The following is a 21,094-nucleotide window of genomic DNA, read 5'->3' as shown; positions in this document are numbered from 1 at the left end:
AGGGTATGACACTTAACTGATTTGTTTTTAAATCAAAGACCGGGCATTGAAGGGCTGTGTCATAGTTTGTGACTGTACCATTTTTAGCACCTCAGTGAAGATCTAATGAATAGAAACCAATGTTGGAGTAAGGTGGGGAGGCTTCAGCCTTTATTGTTACATAAGGTTCAGCCTCTGCAGTGTTAGAATGATTGTTTCTTTAACCATGGTTACAGAATGTATCTTTCCAAACCCCATCTAAGAATGGTAATACTGTATTCATCAGTAGCAGAGCAAGAGTCATCATGGGGAAATCAGACCTGAGCCTGTTGACAATAGGCTGTTTTGTTTTACGAAGCTGGATGTGTTAAACAAACAACAAAGACTGATGGTATAAATTGCTAATTTCCACGTGAGAGCTAATTTTAGTCCCTGTGCCTCTCTGTGCTCTCAGAAATGAAAATGAAAAAAGATCTTGCCTGTGTTCAGGAATTTTGAATGTCCCAGGGTGCTAAAGTGACCTAGATATTTAACTAGTGAAGTCAGATGACTTCACTTTTGTCCTACAAAAAGATTTCCAACCCTCAGATTAGTGTCTGTATTTTCTTAGAAGTAAGAAAACAAACACTCATTTTGCTAATAAAAAGTCTAAGAATCAGCTCTTCATTGATTTTTGTGTATTTTCTTCAATTAGACTAGCTTCTGCTTGATGTCTTATACTTTTTGGTGATTAGGATGTAGTTCCTTATTAATAAGTTGTATGCTCTATTCCATCAAAGTAAGCACATTTTTTAAAACAGTGAGAATTGTTTATATAAACAACTCTGTTTGAAGGCACTAAGAAAATATATCAATTATATTGCTGTTTCTCTGCTCCAGATGTTTTGTGAAGCCATGTAATCAGTGCTCAAGCTGCACTACTATCTTTTGGGGATTGCTGTCATTGTGGGAAATATGCTGGTTTGGTCTCCAACAGAATTGGCCCCCTTTCATGGAAAACAAGTAGTCTGGAACCAAGGATCTGTTTTCCTTTTTTGAAAAAGGAGGTTTTTTTTTTTATTATTATACAAACATTTATAGAGCCCTTAATGGGAAAATTATAGAAATATATCCTTCCTACCTACATTTATAATGGGAATGTTGCATACGTAAAAGAAAAAAGGTCACGGTTCTTCCACTCCAGAGATCAAATTACTTGTGTTCCTTTCTAAGCCCTGTCCTTATGCATATATAGTAATTTTTGTGGTTGTAATTTTGCTATAGGTACAATCAAAGGACTTTTTTACCCACACTTGACATAAGCATTTTCCATATAGTTATAAAACACTTATTGTTGTTATGAAGGTGATATTATATAACATGTGTTCAGATAATACAAAAATATGAGAATTTCCACATCCAGAGGTGGTTCTGACCCTTCCAGATTGTTTTCTATGCATGTTCACATATAGGGTCTTTTTGTCTTGTTTTTATTTTTACAAGAATGTGATCATAATGCATGTATATGCTTTTACCCAAACTTGTGGGAGTTTTTTTTTGTTGTTGCTGTTAATTTATCAAGGAACCCTCTTCATACAAGACTGTCTGAATCAGCCCAGTCTTACTCCTTTTCATGACTGCAGAATATTCTCTTGTATGGATGTGGTATAGCTTATTCAGTCAACTCCCTAATGACTACCTTTAGATTGTTCCTAAATTTTCTGTAATACAAAACTTAAATATATTTAACTGTTTCCCATACTGTTGGACTTCTTTTTTTTTTTTTTTTAAGTTTCACTGAATTTAGGGTAAGTCACTGGGCTTAGCTAGAAAAACTGGAGTACTCTTTTTTTTTTTTTAATGTGTATTTTATAATTCTTTATTTTATTTATTTATTTTTGGCTGTGTTGGGTCTTCGTTTCTGTGCAAGGGCTTTCTCCAGTTGCGGCAAGCGGGGGCCACTCTTCATCGCGGTGTGCGGGCCTCTCACTATCGCGGCCTGTCTTGTTGCGGAGCACAGGCTCCAGACGCGCAAGCTCAGTAGTTGTGGCTCACGGGCCCAGTTGCTCCGCGGCATGTGGGATCTTCCCAGACCAGGGCTCGAACCCGTGTCCCCTGCATTGGCAGGCAGACTCTCAACCACTGCGCCACCAGGGAAGCCCTGGAGTACTCTTAACTGTAATTGGAAAGAGCAAAGAAGTATTTGGATGACTAAGTTTTTCTTCCCTGTCATTTGCTCTTTAGCTAGCATAGCAATCCACATTTAAGAGACCAACTTGATTGATCAAGGTAGTTTCTTACTATTTTGCATGTAGGATTTTGGGTTCTTTGGCTAATATAGGGCTAACAGTAATGGTCATTTACAACTGTTCCAGGATCTTTGTTTTTATATGATACTACTATCTCATTGCTTATTTGACCATAGGTGTGATAAAGTTAAAAAAAAAAAAAAATTCTTAAACTCAGTTGTGGGTAGGTATGAGTTGGTGGAAAACACAAAAGACCATAGGTTTGGCTTTTGGTTCTGTTTGACAACCTATTATTATTATTATTACAGTTATTATGATACTCGAATTCAATTAAATTCTCCATCTGTACTTTGGATCCCATACCCTCCCCCATCTCAACAACCTTACATCGTCCAGTATTCCTTTATTTAAATATTTAATGTCTGTCAACTAGTTTCTTCTTTTTGACTTATTAAAAAATTGAGGGCTTCCCTGGTGGCGCAGTGGTTGAGAATCTGCCTGCCAATGCAGGGGACACGGGTTCGAGCCCTGGCCCGGGAAGATCCCACATGCCGCGGAGCAACTGGGCCTGTGAGCCACAACTACTGAGCCTGCGCTTCTGGAGCCTGTGCCCCGCAATAAGAGAGGCCACGATAGTGAGAGGCCCGCGCACAGCGATGAAGAGTGGCCCCCACTCGCCGCAACTAGAGAAAGCCCTCGCACAGAAACGAAGACCCAACACAGCCAAAAATAAATAAATAAATAAAAAAAAAAAAAATTGAGATATAACTCATATATCATAAAATCACCATTTTAAAGTGTACAATTCAGTTGTTCTTAGTATGTTCACAAGGTTGTGCAAGTATCACCACTATCTAATTCCAGAACATTTTCATCACCCTAAAAGAAACCCTATACCCATTAAGCAGTCACTCCCCACTACTGTGTCTCATCAACCCCTGGAAACCACTGATCTGCTTTCTGTCTCTACAGCTTTGCATGTTTTGGATATTTCATGTAAATTGAATTATAATATGTGGCCTTTGTGACTTTCCATTGACTTTTAAAAAAAATTTATTTATTATTTATTTATTATTAATTTTTTTTTTGGCTGTGTTGGGTCTTTGTTTCTGTGCGAAGGCTTTCTCTAGTTGCGGCAAGTGGGGGCCACTCTTCATCGCGATGCGTGGGCCTCTCACTATCGCGGCCTCTCTTGTTGCGGAGCACAGGCTCCAGACGTGCAGGCTCAGCAGTTGTGGCTCACGGGCCTAGTTGCTCTGTGGCATGTGGGATCTTCCCAGACCAGGGCTCGAACCCGTGTCCCCTACATCAGCAGGCAGATTCTCAACCACTGCGCCACCAGGGAAGCCCTCCATTGACTTTTAAACGTGTTTAAATCTTCCATTAAAAAATTAGTAAAGAAACCTCTCCGTCAACCCTACCACTTCTGCCCCATCTCTCCCTTGCATAACTCAGCTTCTTGAAGAATTATCTGTTTTTACTGTCTCCATTTTTTCATACCATACTTAATCTTTAGCACATTCCAGGGTGGATTCTGAATTTTACCACTACGAAAGCAGCTCCTGAAAAGGTCTCCATGGTCTCACATCACTAAATCCAGTTTCAGTTTCCAGTTTCCAGTTGACTCCTGAGAAGCACTGGGGTAACTGACACTCTTACCCTTCATGGACACCCTCTTCCCTTGGCCTCCTTGGCACCACATCACACTCTCCTGGTTTTCCTTCTTCCACCCTGTCTCCTGGTGTAGCTTCCTCTGTAACGATTGTATGTACAACCATTAAAGGATTCTTTGAGGCTTAGTGTTAAGTTGTCTTTTCTTCTCACTTTGTGTTTTCTCCTTAGGCACTCTCATCTGTGCCAGGCCCTCATTTGTTTGTTTGCAAATCACTTATACATTTTTTCCAGATTTCCAAATCTGTTTTTCCAGATTTTCTGGGCTCTATACCTAGAGATCACACTTACTCAATATCTCTACTTGGATGTCTCAAATACAGCTCAAATTTATGATATTTCTCCTCAAAAATGGTTCTCTGCCTGAGTTCCCAGTTTCAGTGAATGGCACTGTCTATCCTGTTGAACAAGCCAGAACCCTAGGAGATGTCTGTAAACACATCCTCCCTCACCTCACATATCAGTCCATCAACAGATCTTGTCAATTTTCCTTCCTAAATGTCTCTAAACTCCTTTCACTTTTCCCTGTCTTTGCCACTGCCACCTTTGTCCAGCCTCTTAACTCAGATGACAGCAGTAGCTTTCTCACTGGTGTCTCTGCTTCCACTTGGTCCATCCTTATTCCATACCAAACATAAATCCTTAACATAGATTATAATTATCCTGGTGTGATACTTTCACTTTCAGAAGTGTCCCGAATTAATTGATAAAATTGTATGGTTACCCTAATTATAAGGTCCTATATAATCTGGCCTCTATCTTCCTCTCCAGCCTCATTTTAAACCATGCATGCTTACCTTGCTGTCTGCATTTTAGACACAGTGGCTGTGTCTCAGTATGCCCCATGAAGTCTCCTGCCTCAGGGTCTTTGTACTTGCTCTTCTCTTTACCTAGGACCCTAGAATACCATGTTCCCTTCCCCCTGTTCTTTGTTAATTTTTATTTTACTTTCAGTCCTCAGGGAAGCCTTCTCTGACCTTCCTAAGGCAGTTCCACTTATTATGTAGGTTTCCTAGCACCTCGTATCTATCTTTTATAGCATTCATCACAGTGACAATTTTACATATATTCGAATGATTCTTAAATTAATACCTATCTTCTACCAGACTGTCAGCTTCATGAAGGGAGAGATTATGTCTGTATTTGCTTTTACTACAGTATCTCCAGCATTTTGCACAATGCCTGGCATGTAGCTGACATGTAATACCTGTTGAATGAGTAAAGGAATGAACGCCAGCAATCACAACCTGTTAAAAATTCTAGTCCATCTAACTCAGCTTTAAAGAAGTATAAAAGTGTTTCACTCTCTTTGAGCAAAGTAGTGCTCAAAGAGAGTGAAACACTTTTATACTTCTTTAAAAGTGTGGAGTAGCCAAGTACCCCAACTTTCTTTATAATTCTGTTTACAATAGAGGTTGCCACCTGTTGGCCTGTGAATTGTATAAGGCTTGCAGTTATTTATTGTCCACATATACTTTAAGAATCATAGAAATTTCATATAAAAATATGGGTTGCTGGTTTCATTTGAAAATTTTAGAGATCTAGCAGAACTGGGCCAGCAAACCCACTTGACATTAATTACCTAGAACTGAGTAGTGACCATCCCCTTTGAAATGGTCATTTGTGTCATCTGGCATAGTGCTACCAGAAGTGTGGCCATTGGTCTGCCCGCTCGGCCACAAACCGTTTGTTACTGTCCACAGAGGCGAGGACCTTGTGCTGCACGTTTAGTTCAGCAGACACGTCTTTGGTTATGACTCTCAGTGTGTTGATTTACGTTCTGGCACAAGTTCTGTATCTTGTCAGGGACTGGCATTTTGAGTAGTACGTTGTAAATATTTGAGTTTGCAATTCCTGAATTTCACAATTTTATTCAAAATATCAGTGCAAAATAGCATTCAGAAATTTTAGGTTAACAATTCTGTAAATAGGTACTGCTCTTAGATGATACTGCTCATCGTTTATTTTATAAGGTTTCTAGGTTATTAAGTTTCTTTGATAGAAAAATTCTGAAATTTCACATTTCAGGTTTTAAGGCTTTGAACATAGACATCAGAATTGATTATATTCCTTTTGTGTGTCTAGCAATGAAGCTTAGTAATAGATTGGGCTACCACTATAGAATAAAGAATGTGAACTTGTTTGAATGGTTTAGCGTGGTACTCAGATGTGAACTTCTTTCCATGTGTAAAAATTGACTGTCATTGCTGTGTCATTGAAGGAAGTGGAGTTGGCCCATCTTTTCTGAACACTTGACTGATTTCAAAGGAGTAAAATACAATATTCTTGTTAGAATTAAAAATAAAGTTTTTATAGATTTAATATCTTTTTATTGCTACATAATTTATCTTGTTGAACCTGAATTTGTACTGCTTTTTATTAAGGAATACAAAGGCAGTGCTAGCCTTTTTTTTTCTTTTAATGTGAAAATTGATTGAGGCAATTGCTGTACTATTGGGTGAAGCAGAACTGTGTTCATTGTTGCTTGCCTATGGATTAACTCTCTTTTATCAGCCCCCACAAATGACAAAATTAATATATATCTACCTCTGATGACTAGGAATAGACTTAATATCCCTTTAAACAGGCTTAATGTATTTTAATGAGACTTTTTATTGCTAGCAAGTATTTATGCAATAAACTTCCATTTCCACTGTTTCATAGAAACTTGTCTTTAAAGATCACAAATCCCCACCTAAATGTAACGTCAGTCACTTTTGAAGTTATTATCCTCCTGACTTTGTTCCAGCATTTTGTATTTTTGACAGTTGCTGCGCAGTTGCTTCTTCATCTCATTTAATGCTTTTCCTGCCTCTCAAAATAGTTATATTGACACGAGGTTCTTAAAAAGTTAAATGTAAGTATATCATATGATATATTCGTACATATCTACTCAAGAGAAATGATAACACATCCTCGTGAAGACTTATATGTGAATATTTACAGCAGCATTGTTCATGATAGCCAAAAAGTAGAAACAATCCAAATAGCCATCAAGTGGTGAATGGATAAACAAACCACAAATGTGATTATTAATCCAGTGCATAAACCACGATGTGGTTATCCATACAATGGAGTATAATTTTTTGGCTGTAAAAAGAAATGAAGTACTGACACATGCTACACCATGGATGAACCTCACATATATTATGCTAAGTGAAAGAATCCAGATGCAGAGATCACATACTATATGATTCATTTGTATGAAATGTTCACAAAAGGCAAATCTATGGAGACAGAAAGTACATTAGTGGTTGCCTAGAGCTGAGGGTGGAAATGAGGAATGACTTGCAGATGGGCACGAGTTTTCTTTTTGGGGGTGATGGAAGTGTTCTAAAATTGGATTGTGGTGATGGTTGCACAACTCTGGGAATATACGAAAAACTGTTGTGTACTTACAGGTGAATTTATAGTATGTAAATTATTCCTCAGGAAACCTGCTAAATATAGTCACATTTAAAAATTTGGTGCTTGTAGTATTTGTTATATTTAAGTATGTTAACCTGTTTTCATTATTAAACATTTTATACTGCTTCCTTTCCACTTTTAAGTATGATTTTCAAAGAATGCTACCATCAAATCATGTTATTTGATAATAGTAAAAATAGCCAGCATTTGTAAAACGGTTACTGTGTCGTAGGCATTATGCTAGTACTTTTCACAGATTATCTCACAGCAACTCTACATATGGGTATTATTATCCCCATTTTACAGCTGAGGAAACGGTCTCATAGAGGCTAAATAACTTGTCCAAAGTCACGTAACTAAGTAAGGAGACAACTAGGCAGGAATTGGAACAGAGGTACTCTTGTCCTCTGTGCTTCATGTATGAAGATGCAGTACTTTTGGTGGAAATTTATGCTGTCTTTCACATACTGTGACTGTTAAACACCCATATGTGTATGCCACTGCACTGAATGTGCTACGTAACTATTTATATGTGTGATCTCCTAGGAAACAGGTGGGTGTTCGGTCCTGCCTGGTTGCATTAAAGCTTGTAGGACACAGCGAGTCTTACTAATCAGTTTTACTTCTTTTTCTCCACCCCTCAGTCTTAATTTTAAAGACCCTGAAGCAGTCAGAGCTCTGACTTGTACTCTCCTAAGGGAGGATTTTGGACTTTCTATTGATATTCCACTGGAGAGACTAATTCCCACAGTTCCCTTGAGACTCAACTATATTCATTGGGTAGAAGATCTGATTGGTCATCAGGACTCTGACAAAAGTACTCTCCGAAGAGGAATTGACATAGGTACATGGTTTTCAATTATTTTTTGGCTAAATATAAGTTTTATAAATTTTGTGAGGTCTTTGCAAATTCTTTGAAAACTTCTGGGTATTTGTTGTGTGAAAGAAGCTGGCTACAGATATCACTGTTCTTATTTGGGATACCTAGGCTTTTCTGCTGTCACTTTCTCTTGAGAAGGGATTGTCAGCACCAAACAGGGAGCAAGGGGGTAAGAGAAGTGCAGAATGAAAGTGAGGCCCTTTTTTTCTTAGCTTTTCAGATTACCACGTTGATGTCTCTGTCTGTTGGACATTATTTTTACTCTGAATTATTTGGTGTTAGTACAGTAGTCCCTATATTGGGATTTTGTGGTGATGGTCACTTAATAAAAGATCATGTGGGACTGAATACTTTTAGGAATCTCTTAGGTGTTTATTTGTAGAGAGTATTTAATCCAAAATTAAAGGGAAGGAAAAAGACATCGAGTTAAAGGAAGATGTTCTCTTAATTGTAATCTTCTGAAATGGAGAGGACTGTCCTGTGTGATTCATTTGGGACTGTAAGTAGAGAAACAGAAGGAAATGAAGCCATGGTATGTTTTGCGATTATAAATGTATTATATGTTTTGTCATAGCCAATATTTTCATTTGATAGGGTTTGAAATTTGTTAATCTTTTGGCCTTTACTAATCCTTTATAGAAAGAGTGAAGAATTGAGTTAAAAACTGTGGACCCTATTTCTAAACATAGTTAATAGGAAACACAGTTTCTAGATAGTAGTAAATGTTCAGCATTTGTGTGTGTTTTCAGTGCTCATTGTACATGAGCTTTTCAGCAGCATTTATTGACCCCCTCCTTTCTCCTTTATGCACTCTCCTCCATTTTCTTCCACGACACCAGACTCCTCTGGTTTTCCTTTTTCGTTTCTAGTCACTCTTCTCCCCTTTTCAGGCTTACTTTCTTGTATTAAATGTTGGGAATCCCTAAAGCTCAGTCTTTAACCCTTTTCTTATTCAGCACTCTACCTCTAGGCAATTTCATCCATATCTATGACTTTATTTTCTGCTTCCATGCAGATAACCTACAAATTGTTTATTCCTCCAACTCAGATTACTTTTCTTGAACTCTAGTCCCAAATATATAAGAAACTTGGATATCTCAAAAACACCTCAGACTGTGTGATGTCCAAGACCAAACTCATATTCTTTCTTCCTAATCTTGTCGTCCTTGATATTTACTTCTCTCCATTCTCACTGACAATGTCTATCACCGTTTCCTGTTTTTCTCTCTTAAATATTTCTTAAATCATCTATTTTTCTCCTTCTCAGCTGCCACCATCCCAGTCCAAGTCACCATCATTTCTCCCTGTCTACAGAATAGCTTCTCAACTATTCTGTTCTTGTCCACTCTGTTGCCCCTCCTTTCCATTCTCCAGAAAGTATGTATAAACCTATATCTGAGCACATCTTTACCACTTTAATAGCTTCCTATTGCTTCTGTGATAAACACCCAAAACCTTTATTAGGCCTATTAGAATTTTCATTGTCTGATTCCTGCCCTCTAGGTCTCTTTCTAGGTCTCTCTAAGCCTCATCTTTTTTTTTTTTAATAAATTTATTTATTTTAATTATTTATTTTTGGCTGCATTGGGTCTTCATTGCTGCGCGTGGGCTTTCTCTAGTTGCGGCGAGCAGGGGCTACTCTTTGTTGAGGTGCGCGGGCTTCTCATTGTGGTGGCTTCTCTTGTTGCAGAACATGGGCTCTAGGTGCGCGGGCTTTAGTAGTTGTGGCACGCAGGCTCAGTAGTTGTGGCTCCCGGGCTCTAGAGCGCAGGCTCAGTAGTTGTGGCGCACGGGCTTAGTTGCTCCACGGCATGTGGATCTTCCTGGACCAGGGCTCGAACCCATGTCCCCTGCATTGGCAGGCGGATTCTTAACCACTGCGCCACCAGGGAAGTCCCTCTAAGCCTCATCTTATATTCTTCTCTTTTTTGTTTTTGGCACTTGTTCTAATAAGATGTCATGATTCCAGGCCTTTGTACATGTTGTTCCTTCTGCCTGGAACTTCCCACCTTCACCTCATTAATTCTTATTTGTACTGTAGTTGTCAACTCAAGCCTTATTTTCTCAAGAAAACCTTCTCTGACCTTCCAGCATAAGATAGGTTCCTTGAATATGAGCTTTAGAAAACCATGTTTTTTCCTTCATGGCATTTTTTTTAGTTTTAAACTACACATTCACTTGTCTGATTGATTAATGTCTTTCTCTGCCACTAGATTACAAAGTACAGAGCCTATTACTTTTTTGCTTACTGTAATATCCAAAAGCCTAGCAAAGTTTCTGGCACACAGTAGGTGTTCAGTAAATGATTTGTTGAATGTCGATGGATAAATACATCATTCTTTCAACATTCAAAATTCTGAACATCCATTATGAACTAAGCACTATGTAAAAATAATGGGGTTTAACAAAAGTTTTTTTTCTTTTATGTTCATGGCAGAAGATTGGCTGATGGGTTATAAAAAGCTTAAAAAGCTTGAGAGCCTATTTAGTACTAATTTATTTTAATTATGCCCCAAACCCTCTAAAATAACACTTGGGGATATAGGAGGTTAATGGATTTTAGCTCTTCACAAGGGGCACTCTTGCTGAAATCTCATTCATTCTAATTAGGGTTTTATATAAATTCTTCCCCCAGACTCCATTAGTTTGCTCTAATTCTATGGGTATACACTTTCCATTTTTATTTATCATTACAAGGATTATTACCCATATAAAAATGTCATTCACGGGCTTCCCTGGTGGCGCAGTGGTTAAGAATCCGCCTGCCAATGCAGGGGACATGGGTTCGAGCCCTGGTCCGGGAAGATCCCACATGCCGTGGAGCAACTAAACCCATGCGCCACAACTGCTGAGCCTGTGCTCTAGAGCCCGCGAGCCACAACTACTGAGCCCACGTGCTTCAACTCCTGAAGCCCGCGTGCCTAGAGCCCGTGCTCCGCAACAAGAGAAGCCACCACAATGAGAAGCCTGCGCACCGCAATGAAGAGTAGCCCCTGCTCGCTGCAACTAGAGATAGCCCGCATGCAGCAACGAAGACCCAACACAGCCAAAAATAAATAAATAAAAATTTTTTAAAAATGTCATTCACCTTTCAGAGGGGATTAGGATGTTAGAATGCAAGTCTTCTGGTCTTAAGAACTGAGAAACTTGATTTTTTTTGGCGAAGGACAGGTCTTTTACCTGCGTTTATTACCCTCTTGGCACCTGATATTAGGGCAGCTGAGGGAAGGTGTCCTTTTTTCTTTTTCCTTTTAAATGAAATTGAAGTACGAAGAGAGAGGTAGCTGTATGAGAATCAAGGGCCTGGGATCTGGTCTGGATTTTTTTTTCTACAGAGCTGGAAGTGCTACTTAAATTTCCTTAATTTCCTTATTCTGAGTGGCTAGCAGGGGCTAAATAATTGTGAACTCTGAGAGGAGCTTGAGTACCCTTTACCACTCCTTCCTGCACCACCTCCCACATCCCCAAGGAGATGTTTGCCCAGTAGCATCAGGGCCAGGATGCTGTTAGGTAAACATGATAGAAAGTATAGCAATCACTGTGACTGTCAGAGCTTAAATGTTCTGGCTATCGGTTGTTGTCATGTCTTTTACTGGCCTGTTCTGAGTACTTAATGAGGAAGCAGTAAGATGAGACTGGCTTTCCTCTGGTTTAGGAGTATCTCTGGCCTCCAGCTCTTCCTGCCAAATCCTTAGAAGGCTAGACTGGCACCATGATGTGGTCAGTGGAAAGTGGGCGTGGAATGGCTGGTATGGGCTGACTACTGTGGGCCTCCAAGAAGAACACCAGCTTTTCTTCTCTTGAGTATGCTCTTTAGGATCTTATTGGCCAAGATCAGTTAAAGGTTGTAAAAGCAATTATTTGTGGTTAGTATATACTCAAACATATACTCGTCCAGTCTATGGTTAGAGGTTCTACATGCAAGTTTAGGACCAAACCCTAGTTGTCAGAGAGATTTTTGCCTGGACCATTTGCCTTTGAACGTCTCCCTTGAAACTGTGGTGGGGCAAGCCAATGACTGATGTTTTGGATCTGGATCAAGTGTTTTTCCATGTCTCCACATCTAAGAAATGAATCCTCTCTTTAGTTTTTAGGGTTTTTTTGTTTTGTTTTGTTTAACTTCTGGTTTCCTTCAAGTAACAACTTGCAGATAGATATGTGGGGAATTGAGTGGTTTAATATTATAAAAATTTTATACCCTATGTATTTTTTTCTGCTTTTGTAGAATGGGATGTATACATTGATCTATTTTAAGATATTACTGTGGTGTTTTAACAAATAACACTGATTTCTTTCAAGAAAATCAAGTTTGTGAGAGATTTAAAATGAAGACTTTTTATAAAGTAAATTAAGTTGCTTTGACAATTTTCAGTTAGTCAGTCATGTATTTCTTGATCACCAGCCAATTATGCATACTTCATTTTACATACAGCATACAAAGAAGACAGCAAGGTTTTTACCCTCTAGGAAATATGAATCTAATTATGAGGTAAGACTAACATACATGAAGCCAGTAGCCACAGTATGTGTGTAATCAGTACCAGCTTGTGGTTTAAGCTGTTAAGGCTATAAGAAATTCTAAGAAGTGAAGAATGGTGTTTTTGCTTGTTGGTCTCACCTTCCTCTCAGGTGTGTGCAATGTGTTTTGAATTCTTATTGTACTAGGTACTGGGGCATCCTGCATCTATCCTTTACTTGGAACAACCTTAAATGGCTGGTATTTCCTTGCAACAGAAGTAGATGACATGTGCTTCAACTATGCAAAGAAGAATGTGGAACAGAATAACTTATCTGATCTTATAAAAGGTTAGCTCTGTAGAATAAATACTCCCTTCAAGCTTTGTTTATTAACCTGTCTTTCTAATTTAACACATCTCATTGTCTTCTGCTTTAATATACAAACTTTGGTAATTTAAAACAGTCTGGTACATGGTAATTTGGTTTGCTGCTTTGTTACCAGAATTAACTCAGAAAGAAACAGAGTAAACACAGTCGATCCTCATAATTTGTGTATTCTGTGTTTGTGAATTTGCCTACTTGCTAAAGTTTGCCTACTAGGGGCTATTTTTAGCCTCCAGATCAATACTCATGGTACTTTTGTGGTCATTCACAGACACGTGCAAAGTGGCAAAAAAATTGAGTCTCCCAGCTGAAGTTGGACAAGGCAACGTCCTGCTGTCTTGTTTCAGCTCTCATACTGTAAACAAGTGTCCTTTTCATGGTCTGTTTAGTACCACTTTTTTTTTTTTTTGCAGTTTTGTGCTTTTATTGGTGATGTTGCTGTTTATAATGGCCCCTAAACACAGTGCTTAAGTACTGCCTAGCATTCCTAAGTACAAGAAGGCCGTGATGTGCCTTACAGAGAAAATACATGTGCCAGATAAGTTTCGTTCAGACATGTTATAGTACTGTTGGCCATGAGTTCAATGTTGATGAATCAGTAAGGATATGTATTGATTGGTTGATGAAAATGTTGGGACCAGAGGCTCAAACTTACCTAATCATGTATTTCTCTTAGGAGCCAGTGGTTCAGTATTCACTAATTCAGGGTTCGTGGTGACTTTATAGAACACAACTACCACTAAAGATGAGAACAACTGTGTATAAAGTAACCTAGTCACCAAGATTTTTAAAAGGAAGAAAATCCTGCTATTGATTAAACTCTATCGTCTTTTTTATTTCAGTACATGGAACTGTGCTACAAATAGTCAGATCCCCTTAATGCTTAGTTACTTTTTATGTCTGTGCTTATTGTGTATATATAAAGGGCTGGGGGGTTTTTTTTGTTTTTTTTTTTTTGTCATTAAAGAGACTTTATGTCTCTCTTTGGAAGAAATAGGCTTTTCTTACTAGTGTTAAACATATCGTAAGGGGAGATATTAATATATTATTAATGAGTTTTTTAGTTATCTATTCCTGTGTTACAAATTACTCCAAAATCTGGCGGCATTAAACAATAAACATTTATTAATAATCTCGTGGTTCCTGTGGGTCAGGAGTTTGGGTGTGGCCTAGCTGGTTGGTTCTGGTTCAGAGTCTTTCATGAGGTTGTCATCTGAAAGACTGGGAGTAGAGATGTGCTTTCAGGATGGCTCACTTACATTGCTTTTGGCAGGAAGTTTTAGTTCATTGCCATGTGGATCTCTCCTCAGGGCTACTTGAGCATCATTACAGCATGTCAGCTGGCCTCTCCTAGAGCAAGTAGTTCAAGAGACAGGGCAAGGAGGAAGCCATATTGCTTTTTATGACCTAGCGTCAGAAGTGATACCCTATCACGCTCATCACATTCTCTTCAGTAAAAGCGAGTCACTGAGTGAAGCTACACTCAAGGAGAGGGAAATCAAACTCTGCCTCTTGAAGGGACTAGTATCAAAGAATTTGTGGACATATTTGAAAACTACCACAGTATTAATAGTAGTTAACAGTCTCTGTTTTTTCTCCTAGTGGTAAAAGTACCACAGAAGACACTCCTGATGGATGCTCTTAAAGAAGAATCTGAGATAATCTATGACTTTTGCATGTGCAACCCTCCCTTTTTTGCCAATCAGTTGGAAGCCAAGGTAAGATATCTTCTGCTTTAAAGTAGTTGAATATTTAGTTAAGTTTTCCTTGTTTGCAAGATAAGAGCAACTTTTATTTTGGAAGCTGTATCAGTTAGGATGCTTCTGGTATCAAGCACCTGAAAACCCAATTCATATTGACTTAACAAGAAAGTTTATTGGTTTACGTATCTGAGAAATCCAGCAATAGTCTGGACTTCAGGAACAGTTTGATCGAGGAGTTCATGATAGTATCAAGGCTGAGACTCTGTTTTTTCAGGTTCCCCTTGGCTCTTATTGGGCCCTTGGTTGTTTTTGTTCTCAGGCTGGTTTACTTGTGGCAGAGTAATATTTGGGGAGTGGGAGAGGGTGAGAAGAGAGCTCTTTTCTTCCCCAAACCATTTAACATTTGGATTTCTTCTGATTGGACCAACTTAGGTTACAGTCTACTCTACTGCATTGGGCTTATTGGCTTAAGGAGAGGGTCACTGTTTTTACTGCCACCTATCATTTGATAGCAAACAAATGTCTTATTTAGTCTTTCCAACTTGAAATGAATATATTCATTTCATGAAATAAAATATATTTGCTTATGAATATGGAAAGAGATGCATTGGCTAAAAAAACTAACCTATTAAAAATCAATAAAATATTATTGATTTAACCTAAGTTTTCCTTCATCTAGAGAAGAATTAATAGAAAGTGAATAATATTAATCAGAGGAAACGAGGGGGTGTGTATGCTTAAAACTTTGAGAGAATAAATTGTTTTTAGAATCACTCAGATACTCTAAAGTACCATTTACATACCTCATAACAAAATAAATTCCAGATGGTTTAAATTTGGTTGCGGTGGGGGGAAGTGGACAGAAATTTATTAGCAATACCAACATTCTAGATTGGAACATGAAGTGAAGCAGGATTTAAGAAATCTAAATTTTAGCCTTCAGTGCAGATAAATTTGAGAACTATAGATAAAATAGCCACATCCTGGAGTACATTTCTTTTAAAAAATGTTGAGATACAGCATATATACATAAAAGTACACATGCCATGCGTGTAAACTGGATTTTCCAAAGCGAATATTCTTATAGAACCAGCATCCAGATGAAGAAATAGACTATAACTAGCACCAGAACTAAATACCTTTGTATAGCAACTTTACTGAAATACAATTTACGTGCCATCAATTCACCCACTTAAAGGGTAGAATTTAATTATTTTTAGTATATTCACAGAGTTGTGCAGCCATCACCACAATCAATTTTAGAGCATTTTCATCACCCCACCCCCCCCACGAAAAAAGAAAAAAACAACCCACACCCATTAGCAATTACTCTCGGTTTCCTTGCAGCCCCCTTAGTCCTAGGCAACCATCAGTTTACTTTCTGTTTCTGTGGAGTTGCCTGTTTCGGACATTTCATAAAAATGGAATCATATAATATGTGGTCTTTTGTGACTGACTTCTTTCACTAAGCATAATATGTTTTCAAGGTTCATCCATATTGTAGCATGTATCAGTACTTCATTTCTTTTTATTGCCGAATAATATTCCATTGTATGGAAATATCACATTTTACTGATCCATTCATCTGTTGATGGACATTTGGGTTTTATTCACTTTTTGGTTATTATGAACAATGCTGCTGTGAGCATTCATGTACAAGTGTTGCGTGAACATGTTTTCATTTCTCTTAGGTGTATACCTAGGAGTGGAATCACTGGGTCATATGGTAACTCTATGTTTAATTGTTTGAGGAACTGCCAGGCTGTTATCCAAAATGGCTGCACCATTTTTTATTCCCCTATGAGTAGTGTATGAGAGTTCCAATTTCTCCACATCTTTGTCAACACTTGTTTTTATCTGTCTTCTTGATTATAGCCATCCTAGAGAGTATGAAGTAGCATCTCATCATGGTTTTAATGTGCATGTCCCTGATGGCTAATGATGTGGAATATCTTTTTGTGTGCTTATTGGCCATTTGTGTATCTTCTTTGGAGAAATGCCTATTCAGATCCTTTGCCCGTTTAAATTGGGTTATTTTTCTTTTTACTATTGTAAGAATTCTTTATGTATTCTATATGCAAGTCCCTTATTAGATATATTATTTGCGAACATTTTCTCCCATTCTGTGGGTTGTCTTTTCATTTTCTTGATGGTGTCCCTTGCAGCCTGGAAGTTTTTACTTTTGAGGAAGTCCGCTTTATCTATTTTCTCTTCTGTTGCTTATGCTTTTGGTGTCATATCTAAGAAACCATTGCCTAATGCAAGGTCATGAAGATTTACTCCTATGTTTTCTTCTAAGAGTTTTATTGTTTTAGCTTTTTACATTTAAATCTTTGATCTATTTGGGTTATTTTTTTATATGGTGTGAGGTAGGGGTGGATTAAATATTTAAATTTTAAAAGTGACACCATAAAATACTAGAAGAAAACAAAAAAATATTTATATAATCTTTGGGTGGAGTATTTTCAGTGTATGATACCAAGAGAGAAAAAAGTGACAGAATTGGCTAGATAAAAAGGTAAAACGTTAATATGTTTAATCACAAAGATGGAAGGTAAAGACCCTGGGAGGGAGTATTTGCATGAATGCCATTGTTTCAAATGCCAAGATTATACGATTTTTAAATCCCAAATCTAGCCTGATACCTGGAAACGGAAATTATGTCTAAGCATTCTTGTGTAAAACTAGGTTACAGTCAAAGAGCTGGCCTTAAGGTGTAAAGGTTTTTCACCAGGGTTTGTTGTTGTTGTTGTGTTGTTCAGGGAGTAAACTCTCGAAACCCTCGAAGACCCCCACCTAGCTCAGTAAATACAGGAGGAATCACAGAGATCATGGCAGAAGGGGGCGAATTAGAGTTTGTTAAAAGGATCATCCATGACAGTTTACAGCTTCAGAAAAGATTAAGGTAAGTTGGTAATAAGAATATTATCCACTATGTAATTCAGAAAGAAACCGTGTCACTGAGAGGAAACAAAATCACTGTGGTCTGAAGAATAAACAGATAAAACCCGAAAAAGTAGAAGGTCCTACAGTCTGCAAAGACCCTCTTTCTGAGGATGCTCTCATGCCTTTAATTGATTTGTGTTTCCTGTAATCATCTACAGTGCATGGATAGAAAGAAGGAAAATACCATATGATTGTATTGCTCCCATTAGTATGGTCCTGTGATGGAACAAAACTGATTCAAATATGGCTTTTGATTAGAAAACAGATGGGTTCAGATCTGCCCCATGAACCAGAATGAATTTGTTGCCTAGTCCTTGAAGCAATTTATGTTCTTGGAATCAGTCTCCCAAACGATGACAGATGTGAGGACATTGAGCTGTCAAGAACTTAATGAAGGGAAACTGAGGTCACTAACCAGCTCCAGAGGAGAATTAAGTCTATTCATTTTTAAAAGCTAATTATTTTGGACAACACACCTGTCATTAAGCAGCATAAGGTACTCAGAAAGAGCTATTTGTCTCACTTGACTTCTCACCCTGCCAAGTGTTGGTGAAATGATGGATAATGTGGTAGTTCAGACTAAAAGGGCTTTCAACCCTAGGATTTAGCTTTGTGACATAGAGAAGAATTTTTAAAAATTGTGGTAAAATATGCATAACATAGAATTTACCATCTTAACCATTTTTAAAGTGTACAGTTCAGTAGCATTAAGTACATTCATATTGTTGTGCAGCTAACCTCCAGAGCTCTTTCTTCTTGTAAAACTAAAACTCTGTACCCATTAAACAACTAGTCCCCATTCCCTCTCTTCCCATAACCCCTGGCAACCACCATTCTTCTTTCCATCTCTATGAATTTGACTATTTGAGGTACCTTATGTAAGTGGAATCATATTTGTCCCTTTATGACTGGCTTCTTTCCCTTAGCGTCAAGTCCTCAGTGTTCATCCACGTTATAGCATGTTTCAGAATTTCCTTCCTTTCTAGGGCTGAATAATATTAATATTCCATTGTATGTATATAGCTACATTTTGTTTATCCGTTTATCTGTTGATGGACACTTGGGCTACTTCCACGTTTTGGCTATCGTGGATAATGTGGCTAGGAACATGGATGTGCAAATATTTCTTAAGACCCTGCTTCGAATTCTTTTGGGTGAATACCCAGAACTGGAATTGCTAAGTAGGGAAGCCTTTTTTTTTTCCCCCTTTTGGATTTATAGGTGTTTAAAGCCGCTTATTTTAGTAGGCCAGTTCCAGAATCAACAAATATCCTGATTTGTTAAATGTGAGTTTATTTAAATATGGAAAGCAACTGGATTCTTGGATGATCTGCCTCAGAAAATTTACACAATATTAAAGCCAAAGGTTAATAAATTTTTTTTTTTTTGGTTAATAAATTTTTGCCTTAAATTGATTTCTTCAAAGAAAAATGGTACAGATGAACCTGTTTGCAAGGCAGAAATAGAGACACAGACATAGAGAACAAACGTATGGACACCAAGGGGGGAAGAGAGGGGTGGGGTGAATTGGGAGATTAGGATCGACACAAATACACTAATATGTATAAAATAGATAACTAATGAGAACCTGCTGTATAGCACAGGGCACTTTACTTAATGCTCTGAGGTGACCTAAATGGGAAGGAAATCCAAAAAAGAGGGGACATATGTATACATATAGCTGATTCACTTAGCTGTACAGCAGAAACTAACACAACGTTGTAAAGCAACTATACCCCAATTTAAAAAAAAAACGAAACATTAGGATGTGAGGAAGAAAGAGCCTTAGGTTATACTGAGCATTGAGAAGAGTCTGAGTAAGTAAAGTAAACTGAAAGCAACAGAGCACTGAGACTCATGACAGTACGTAACCAGGGCCATGTGGCCATTTCAGTATCTGTCAGCTTTTGAGGGAACTGGAGTCATTCAACAAAATGGGGAAGGTTGTTTTCAGGAGCCTATTAATCAGTAAGTTTCTATTATTTCCAAAGTTCCATTTGAACTACAAAAAATATGTTTTAAATGAACACCATTCTAAGAGAGGAAATTGGTCAGTACGTTCCACGTCCGCCTGTACCTGGCTCTATGGCAGCCCACAAATTGAATGAAAGGTGAACGTTTGCTGGGAAGGGTAAATTGCTAGAGCCCATGATGTCTCTGAAGAGTCAACCATTTCAAGGTTGGTGTCGCATATAGGAAAAGTTACCCAGTTACGATTCATATAAAGAAAGGGTTCAGCAGTCTTGTCTGCTCTGTTAGGACTCAGGCAGGTTGAGAGGGAAGATAAAAGGAAGAAAGGAAGAATGAAGTGATTTTCATTGAAGAGAAAATAGAGCAGTGTTTTTTGAAAGAGTTTTGCTCACAAATATTGTTTACAATTTCATGTCATACTTTGGTGACTTTCATTTGTATATGTTACCAGTGCATGTCCTGCATATTTTTGTAGTTGACATAATGTTTATACCACTATGCAACTCTCAAATTTTAAAATGCTGTGGAAACTGCATATTTTGAAGCTATGAAAAATAAGGGATTGAAAACAAGTATTTAAACCCCACCATCTGCTTCTTATCCCCCTTCTTGTTCCTGAAGAAATGCAGAAATTAAGCCAAATTTGTAACATTATGGAGTGAAATAAGTTATATTTGTTGGACTGATCTCAGTGATGGCACTCCAGATGCCTCACCTCCCCGTTATGATTCATGCCTTGCCTAAGTCACGCTCAGCAGCAAGTGCAGTTTTGTATCTTAAGGAATTTTGCAGCTGGGAGGCCCTTGAGAGAGAAAGTTATCCAACCTCTTAGTTGTACAGATTAGAAATTTGGGACCCAGATCTCCTAATTCTGGTCCAGTGCTCTTTCCACCACTCTATGTAGCCTCTGTAGCCCAGACTGCAGTTAGACTTCTAAGTTCACAGCCTTTTCTTTTCTACTCCTTTTCTTTTCTTTTTTCTTTTCTTTATTGTTGAGGTATAATTGACATATGACATTATTAGACGGCCTTTCTACTGTTGGTGAAGATTTTCAAGTGCTTGTCTTAATAGCATTTTCTTTTTTTAGAGACTCACTCACCTAACCTTCTAAATACATTAGCAGACTTTATCAAACCCCTTATGGCCTGGATCTTACTCTTGTCATTGGTTATTAGGTCTATAGCTGATGCCCTTTATGGCAGTGATTCTGTGATTTTTCCAGGAACCAGATTTACCAAGTTCCAACTTAATACTGGTTTTACTCCCTGTTTTTGCTTTTTCCTTTCCATTCCTTACCCCCTGCCAGATGGTGGAGACTTCTTGGGTCTGGGTAAAATCCACATATCTGGTGATGGATAATAAATTAAACAATCTAGGCCTTTTGAAATGTGATTCTTTGACTTTTTTTTTTTTTTTTGATGTGGACCATTTTTAAAGTCTTTATTGAATTTGTTACAATATTGCTT

At 37.9% G+C, this 21,094-nt stretch overlaps 1 protein-coding gene across 1 annotated transcript in view; it reads left to right on the top strand.

Moving 5' to 3' along the window:
- The window catches only part of METTL16 (methyltransferase 16, RNA N6-adenosine), a 57,726-nt gene that overhangs the window by 10,544 nt on the left and 26,088 nt on the right, over positions 1 to 21,094 (top strand). The window contains exons 3-6 of the mRNA XM_068530813.1: positions 7,931 to 8,130; positions 12,832 to 12,972; positions 14,611 to 14,726; positions 17,474 to 17,616. Of these exons, the coding sequence (XP_068386914.1) occupies positions 7,931 to 8,130; positions 12,832 to 12,972; positions 14,611 to 14,726; positions 17,474 to 17,616 (600 nt within the window). The remainder of the gene's footprint in view (positions 1 to 7,930; positions 8,131 to 12,831; positions 12,973 to 14,610; positions 14,727 to 17,473; positions 17,617 to 21,094) is intronic.

Source organism: Eschrichtius robustus, chromosome 20 (genome assembly GCF_028021215.1).
Source record: "Eschrichtius robustus isolate mEscRob2 chromosome 20, mEscRob2.pri, whole genome shotgun sequence".
NCBI lineage: Eukaryota > Metazoa > Chordata > Mammalia > Artiodactyla > Eschrichtiidae > Eschrichtius > Eschrichtius robustus.
The sequence above is the reverse complement of the archived record's forward strand: the minus strand, read 5'-3'. Positions and strand labels throughout refer to the sequence as shown.